This window comes from Myotis davidii, unplaced genomic scaffold (genome assembly GCF_000327345.1).
Source record: "Myotis davidii unplaced genomic scaffold, ASM32734v1 scaffold93, whole genome shotgun sequence".
Lineage (NCBI taxonomy): Eukaryota > Metazoa > Chordata > Mammalia > Chiroptera > Vespertilionidae > Myotis > Myotis davidii.
This window is the reverse complement of record NW_006292095.1, coordinates 259804-268790: the sequence shown is the minus strand read 5'-3', so window position 1 is coordinate 268790 and position 8987 is coordinate 259804. Positions and strand designations below refer to the sequence as shown.

Here is an 8987-nt window from a genome sequence, read left to right as displayed (position 1 = left end):
TTTATTTATTTTTTTATTTAAATATAATTTATTGATTTTTTACAGAGAGGAAGGGAGAGAGATAGAGAGTCAGAAACATCCATGAGAGAGTTACTGTGTTTTTTAAACTGCAGGCTCAGAGGCCGGCAAGGCAGGCGGGGAATGTTGCAGTCCTCCATCACTGAAGCAAGCAAGCCTCATGCTCAGTTTAAGCTGCCTGGCTGCCGGCCGCCATCTTGGCTGGCAGTTAATTTGCATATCTCGCTGATTAGCCAATGGGAAGGGTAGCGGTCGTATGCCAATTACCATGTTTCTCTTTTATTAGATAGGATAGTCTTGCAGAGCATGCATTTTATTTGTATGCATGTTGTGTGCAGGGATGCTATGTTGGTATACTCTGGTTCAGTTAGACCACATTTCGGCAGAGAGCCCATGCCTGTGCCGCTCGTTTTTATTCTACATACCTCTCCTGCACTCAAGACAGGTTTCTCTTGGTGTCCAGATAGAACCTCCAAATCCTCCACAATTGGCACCTTTTACCAGCTGATTAGAGCTGGCATAGGAGGTGACTCTCTGTCATATGTAGCATTTTTATTAGTTTTCTCAGTCAGCCAACTTGTGTCTTTTCTCTTTTGTGGTTTAGATTTTCTAATTACATTTTGTTTATTAATGTGATTTATTTTAAAAACAAACAAACATATCCTTAAATCAGCTTGGAAATGTGTTTGGAGACAGTTCTACTTGGGGGTCTTGCTTTTTATTTTGTGAACAGAAGCTTTGGTTGCCTTTGTTCTGGTCTGTTTTTCAAGATTATTTCGATAGTGAACAGCTGTGGAAGATAGAGTGACTCCAGAGCCACTGGATAGGTTTGCTTATAGTTTTGGAAGATAAGGGCTGGTTTCTCCCTTCAAAGCAAAGGGAGAAACTTACTGCCCATTACAAAGATTCAGGTTCCCAAAGCTCAGGGATCCTTTCCTATATCTCAGCGCACTACATGTGCAGGTGTCAGCAGCCCTGCTCACATTGCTCTGTAGCAAGAATATGCTGATATTCTGGCTACTCCTATTGTAATAAATTCGTGTGCCTCCCTCTCACCCAGGAGTCTTAATTTCTGCCAATATTCATGAGATTGTGACAGGCTAACTTGTTAGCTTGAAAGTAGACTAAAATCTCAGCTCCTTCACAGTTCTTGACAATATGTAGGAAATACAAATAAAAAGGCAAATAAATAACTATCAGAGTTCAGCTCAGAAATGTAATTTGTACCCATGTTTTTCATTAAATTCAACATTATATCATATTTATATAAATGTAGCATGTATATTTTCCTTAGGTTAAAATAAAGGTTTGGCATAATTTTGCTATTTTAATGACAGTGTTAAAAGCATAAAAACCATCTGCTTTTCTTAAGCATATAATTTTGTATTGTGTGTATGGATACATATATACATATATATTGGGGTATATGTGTATATTCATGCTTTGAAACAACAAATCAATCTTGCATTGTTTAATCACATTTTTAAGGATCTCAGTTCCATAGATGTCATTATATTGTATTATTTGCCTCTATTCCAGAATATTGGAAAGAAGATGACCTGCCAAGAGTTCATTGCAAACCTCCAAGGGGTCAATGAGGGTGGTGATTTCTCCAAGGATCTACTGAAAGTAAGCATTGAGATACTGGTTTTTAAACTATACTTAGGTTTATATTTTCTTATGCATATATTTCTCTCCAAAATAGGCTAAGGATCATATAAGTATTTTTGTTTTTTGTTTGTTTTTTTTGCTTTTGGTTTTACTGTTGATGTTTCCACCGGGTCTTGTCCTTGATGCAAAGTACCCTTCAATTAATAGCCCCTAAAAGTCCACATTATACTTATTGATTGTAATCAATAATACAGACATAATAAGTAGATTTGGAGTAATTGGTGATATAAATAATTGGTGGGCAGTTTTTGATATATTTATAAGCAGACTGTCGGAATTTGAGAGCAGTCACAAAGATATGTTCACTACGGAAACTAAAAGCAGGTGCAGACTGTATTAGAAGCAGTTCAGACTGTATTCAGCCCCTAGTCCCACAGGCACTCAGGTTGTCTTTGGAAATAGATTAAGTCTGAGTAAGTGTAGAATGCCTGAATTGTTTTACACTCGGTTTTATCATTGGTAGCAGTCAGAGTGTTTTCCCGTGTCACCAGGCTATTTTCAAGGAGACAATTTGAAAATCATAACATTCTACAGAAGCATAAATGAGATGTGCATTTGATCAAATACAACACAGTGATTGATCATGAATGTGACTATTTTAGAAGTTCAGGATAAGATATGTATGTTGAAAATGTGATTTTTAGAGAGTTCTGTTTGTTTATAACCTTTTTAAAAACTTTGTATACATGTAGATTTCTTTTGAAATCAGTTTCTTTAAATGAATTTGCTAAGAAGGGTGACACATTTGAATCGTGTAATATGGAAGTGGACCAGTTAAAATATGTCTTTCATTATGTTTTATGTGACTTTTAAACTATATAAAATATGTAGAATAGAGTTCTGCAAGACATATATACTGTGGAAACTGAAAGAAGTTATAAAAATATAGTACAGTGAGATTGTTAGTCTTTCTGACTTTAATTGCAGCGTTTTAAAAAATTACATAATGAAAAAGACCCAGGAAGGAAAGTAGCTTCAGCTTAGTATATAAGGAAGGCATTTTTTATTAAGGTATAATTGGCATACAAACTTTATATTGGTTTCAGGTGGACAACTTAAGGATCCGCTATTTGTATTTATTGCAAAATGGTCACAATAAGTGTAGTTGAACATTCGTCACCATACATAGTTACAGAATTTTTTTTTCCTGTGGTGCGAACTTCTGAGACGTCCTCTCTCAGCAACCTTTACATATAGTACAGTATTATTAACTGTACTCGCCATGCTGGATATCACATCCCTGGGACTTTTGTTTTCTAACTGGAAGTTTGTACCTTTGACCCCCCCTTATCCGTTTTGTCCACTCCTCTACCTCCTGCCACTGGCAACCACCTATCTGTTAAGGAAGGTATTTTTAAAGCTGTTTTTTAATAAAGCAAATGCTGCCATTTCTGAAGCTACAATCCTGAATGGGAAATAAAAGGTGTTGGATTGTGACATGATGAATATGTTCTGCACGTTCTTTGAAGCTATACTGTGGATACGAGTTAACAAGTCTGCATTCAGTCTAACTGCATTAGCATGGAAAATAATGGAGTCTTTCTAAGGGAGGATTTGTGAGGCTTTTATCCAGTTATGTCAGAAATGAAAATTGACAAGAACATTTTTCATGTTGAAGCTTTTATATTTTAGTGGTATACCGCTGTATGGTAGTGTGCGACTGTGGGTAAATTACTGCGCAGCTGTAGAGCATGTTGGATGGCGCTGTTTGAAAGCAAATGTAGTTACCATCCAGTCCAGTGGCTCCTGTTCACCTTGGGTAAACATATGTTCGCTGATTTACTCTGACAAGAATTTGCCAGGTGATTTGTTGCCATTGTACAATCGAGATCGTGTTCACAAACCTCAGGGGAGAAAGTGTGTGTTATACTATTCTTTATTTACTGTGAGAAGATGACAGTGAAATGGCAGTGAAAAATGACAGTGGTGTTTAGCATGGAAGTTGTCAAGTAAAATATTGATTTCCTTTCATAGCAAAGCCCAGCCACACACTGACCCAAGACAAGTTTTTCATTTTAGTAGGAATCTGGATTTTACTGCAGATTTCAGCAAGAAAAGGTTTTCTTGAATCCATTTTTGTTTTATTTCACTCTTCTATCTTTCTTTTCCCTTCCCTCCCGTCTCCTCCCTGTGACCTCACCACATCAAGACAGTAATCCATTCAATAAAATATGCCAAAACATCTGGCCTGTCTCATGGCTCTATGGGGCCTGCCCATCCCCATACTTGTATGTAGTTTGCCTTCAAGCATCATTGGGGACAAGGTGGAGAAGGGAAGGGTAGGTTCTATGTTTGGTTATGATAGATTTAATAAGGCATTCCTAAGACTCTCTAATAAATAGTAAAACTCTTAAGGACATGACTATAGAGGGATGGGAATGTAAAATGTGGGCCAGTTCTGGGTTGGAGGCTGAACTTTCCAAAAGATGGATGATTGTGATTATGGATTAGGGAGCTATGCTGATTGGGTTCTAATCCCAGCTCCCATCTCGTACTAACTGAGGGCTGTGAGCAAATTCATTTAAACTTTATCTCCTGATTTCCTTATCTGTGAAATGGGAGATTTCATTAGTTCTCACTTCATCTAGTTGTTTTAATCATTATAATTTTTGTTTGATATTATTTTATTTGTTACCTATCTCGAAGTGCACTGGAAAGGGATACCATCCCTTCCTGAAGGTACTTGAACCTTAAGAAGTTTTACAACTGCTAGGGTCAAGTATAATTAGTGTCCACAGACAAGAACTCTGTCCCCCATCCCTGCTTAGCCTAAACACACATATTCTCTTGCTCTTTAAAATGAACCATCTGAGACTTTGACCTTGAGCATTTCCTCCCATTGTAGTAAGATTTTTAATCCTTGTTATTAATGGCTTCCTTTTCTCTAAAGACTAGCTGGTTCCAAAGAAGAGGCATAAGAATCCTCCATAAAAGTCATTTGTTTTATAAAGTCTTTCTTAACATTATATAGGTACCTTACATGAATGAAGAGAAGAGACAATCTATATATATAAAAGCCTAAGTGACCGGCCAACCATTTGACCGTTCGACTGTCCAACTGGTAGCTATGACATGCACTGACCACCAGGTGGCAGATGGTCAACACAGGAGCTGCCGAGCTGCGGTGACTTGGCAGCTGTGGTTCTTGGGTGATGCATCCGGAACCAGAGAGGAAGGAGCCCGATACTAGTATGCATCACCTGAGAACCGCCCTCTCACAATTTCCTAGGGGGAAATCGGAGAGCTAGTTTCGGCCTCATCCCTGCAGACCAGGCCGAGGAACCCCACCAGTGCACGAATCTGTGCACTGAGTCTCTAGTACAGTGGTTCTCAACCTTCCTAATGCCGCGACCCTTAATACAGTTCCTCATGTTGTGGTGACCCCCAATTTCATTGTTACAAATTGAACATAATTAAAGCATAGTGATTAATCACAAAAACAATATGTAATTATATATGTTTTTTCCGATGGTCTTAGGCAACCCCTGTAAAAGGGTCGTTCGACCCCCAAAGGGGTCACGACCCACAGGTTGAGAATCGCTGCGCTAGTAATAAGAGCGAGAAGCCAGTGAAAAATGGCATTGGGACATATAGGATCGAAGATTAGTTACAGGCTGCACAAGAATTACATTTTGAGGAGAATGAGGCTTTTGGCAATGAAACATGGAAATCCTAGTTTTCTTATTGCCACCTACCATTTCATACTCAAATAATGTTCTCCTTAATATTTTTATTCTACTCAATAGTTAGGTCTTTACTTTTTTTCATTGAGCAGCAGTTGAATTCAGTAGGTGCCAAGGGGAAATTTAAAAAAAAAATAGCTAAAATAATCTCTAAGAATATTTATATCATCTTAATGATAGAGAGGACAGAACAACAAAACAAAACACCTAAGTCTTTCAAAATGATTCTACTGTAACTAAAAAACAAACAATGCAATGTGCAGAGTGTTTTAAAACATAACTCCTCCTAAATCTAAGTACACAGGTAGCTTTAAGAATAATTCCAGTTAAAAGGCAGTCTCACTAGAAATCATTAAAAAGCAAGGTAAATAAATCTTGCTTGGGCAAGTCAGTAACATGCCACCCTTTCAGGTTTATGATTAGATGTTTGACTTTGCAATATTCTTTCCAAATTTAATTTTCTGGTACAAATTGCTCGTCTCTCCTTTACTTGGGAATTTATTAACTTTGAAATTAGCTTGCAGTCAAAGGAAAAACGAAAGTTTTTTTCACTCTCAGGTTTGTAGTTAATGGTGAATAGAGAGTTGGGTTGAGGGTAGGAGGGGAGAGTGGCAGATAAATTGAAAAAATGTAAATCATTATGCTCAGCTTAATGAAATTTGCATGCTTCATTCCATTAGTGGAATGATAAATAAATTGTTACATAGTTTATTGGGTAGAATCCCAATAAAAGTTCTTATTCAAATGCATTTGTTTGCCCTTGCTTCCCCAAAGGACAGAGCTTAGGTAAGGTTCTTTTAAAAGAAATTTCTAAGTATATATAGATTACCTGCATTCATTCCTTAATATATGTACTTGGCTGAAAGCATTATATGTTTTGTTTTAAATGAAGTTTATTTCATTTGCTGTTTTTAGAGAAAAATAATTTGTGAAAACAATGGAGAAAATAGCCAGAATGGTAGCATTTAAACAGACACAAAAGATCAACAAAGAAAATCACATTTTAAATAAAGATTAATAGGTCTTGTTGGACAAGGAAGAAACATAAGTATGAAATATAACATTATACTATGCAAACTCATAACCATTAGTCTTTTTAAGTGTATTACAGTTTGATATAAGGGTAAGCAAAAAAAAAAAAAATCAGCCATTAAAGGTTTAGAGATAAGCAATTTTTTATAAGCTCAGACTCCAAAAAAGACTTGTTTACATGGTGACAGCAAGAGCTGTAGTGATTCTTCGAAGAAAGAGAGACCAAAGCAGGCCCGGCTCTCTAACAGAGTTCCATTTCCCGTTCTGATTGGACCTTTGCAGCCAGGGAGAAGACTGGACATTTAACACTGACAATTCCCCTACTTTTCTTCCTACCAAAAGGAGGACCTTAAACAATATTCTCCTCTATGTTTGCTCTCTCTTCATTCATCTTTGCTTCCAATATTATCAGTGAGGACAAGTATAATGGGAAATCCAAGCAAAAATAGGTTTTATCAATATCAGTATTTTGGTTGTGATATTGCACTGTAGTTTTGCAAATGTTATTGTTGGAGTAGACTGGGTAAAAGGTGCAAGAAATTTATAATTTCTTACAAACTGCATGTGAATCTACAATTGTCTCAATAAAACTTTCAATTTTAAAAAAAGGCAAATTGGGGTAGTTTCTCTTCATTCAGCGAGAGACTAGTATGTATCAGGTAAGAATTAGTGTAATGAAATTTTACTGCTCTTGGCCTTTCTTTCAAAGTGCTGAATGTCATGATCAACAGCTGAGAAAGAACTGTGTAGCAGCATTAAAGACAGTGGTGTATTGAGAAAAAGGCAATGGGAGTTTTTTTCAAGAGTTGAAAACTGGAAAGTCACATGAATCTATTTATTTAAAAATTATTCCTGTTACTCTGGATGTTGTGGAGAATTGTTTGTAAGGAATGGGACTTGAAATAGAAAAAACGGTTAAAAAAATGTTTCAGGTATCCACGGAAAAGGAATGGTGGCTTGGATGTGAGTGGTGATCTTACTGAGGGAAAAATATTAGCAATGGAATTATTTTGTGCTTAGTGTTAAAGTTTATTTTGCAAAATTATTTTTCCAGATTGCCCCCCTGTCCCTTTCTCTGTCACCTGCATTCTAAACTACGTGGAGTGGAAGAACAATAAAAAGTACGAAAACCCTAATAATTCCTTCTGAGTTAATGTTTGACTTGTGAGGCCAAATGTAAAGCAAGCCCAATATTTTACCTTGGCTGGCCACTTCACATTTCTGTTTTCTCATGTATAACATGGGTAATAAGACCTTCTTCTAAGAGTGACTATGGAGATGAACACAGTGATGTGTGTTCAGCGGCTGGCATCGTGTCATCTAGAATGCATTCAAGTGAGCTCAGTGTTGGCTTGTTTTTTTAGCACTGCTCTCGTGTCTGTGACTCGACTCGGAGGCTGTCTTGATAATTCCACCTCGTGGTGCCTTAGTTCCCATGTGAAATAAGATATTGGGCTGTGCCCATAATTTTCAGGTTTTCAGTTCAGGCTTTTGTGGTCCACAGTATCCAGTGCCCACCCCTTCCCTGTCACCACTCCCCACCTGGACCAGAGCTGCTTGTTTCGTTTTTCTGTTGCGCTCAAACTTACTCATGCACTGTCATTTAAGCAAAATATTCTAAGGGAAAGAAATAAGTTGCAAAAACTTTATACATAGTCTCTAAAGATCTTTCAGTCTACGTACTGGAAGCGTTCTTAACATCACTTATTTCTTTGTAAACTCAAATCATCTCTCAAGATTTTTTTATATCTCGAAAGCTTTAACTTTTATATTTCACATATAAATTTAGACAAAGAAGTGTGTATTTAATAGTGAAAGTTCAGATTTAAGTCCAAGAAAATTACCTTGGTGGTAGCAGCATTCTCAAAAGATTACTCCTAAAAAATTATAGGAGGAAGAAGCAGGCACAGCCTGAAGAAAGTCTGAACTTTTATTCTTGTTCTTATTACTATTACTAGAGGCCCGGTGCACAAAATTCGAGCACTCAGAGGGGGTCCCTCAACCTGGCCTGTGCCCTCTTGCAGTCCAGAAGCCCCACAATCGATCATCCCACAGAAGGAGGCCCTGCCCACCCTCTGCAGCCTGCCAGTCAGTGGCCTGGGCCTCTCTCTTTGGGGCCATTGATCGTGGGGTCCCTCGTATCCCCCGTCAATCACCCCACAGAGGGTGGCCTGGGCCTCCCTCTTTGGGGCCATCACGGAGCCCCCCTGATCGATTGCCCCACCAGCTGGTGGCCTGGGCCTCCCTCTTTGAGACGATCGCAGAGCTCCCTGATTAATCGCCCTGCCAGCCAGTGGCCTGGACCTCCCTCTGGGGGAAATTGTGGGGTGATGGCTGGGCCCCCCAGTCAATCACATCGCTCCTGCCTTGGCTGGCCTAGTGCTAGTGAGTGTCATAGCATGGTCGTCGGACGGTCCTTGGTTGATTTGCATATTACGCTTTTATTATTATAGATTTTACTGATTTGAGAGAGAGAGAGGGAGGGAGAGAAAAATAGAGCAAGAGAGAGAGAGAGAAACATCAATTTGTTGTTCCACTTATTTATGCATTCATTGGTTGATTCTTATGACCTGAATTGAACCT

General features: G+C 38.2%; 1 protein-coding gene across 8 annotated transcripts in view; it reads left to right on the top strand.

Annotated features, from left to right (window-relative positions):
• The window catches only part of PSD3 (pleckstrin and Sec7 domain containing 3), a 432295-nt gene that overhangs the window by 238733 nt on the left and 184575 nt on the right, over positions 1-8987 (top strand). For all 8 annotated transcript variants that reach the window (XM_015565163.1, XM_006765503.2, XM_015565164.1 and 5 more), the window contains one exon: positions 1558-1647. In XM_015565163.1, the coding sequence (XP_015420649.1) occupies positions 1558-1647 (90 nt within the window). The remainder of the gene's footprint in view (positions 1-1557; positions 1648-8987) is intronic.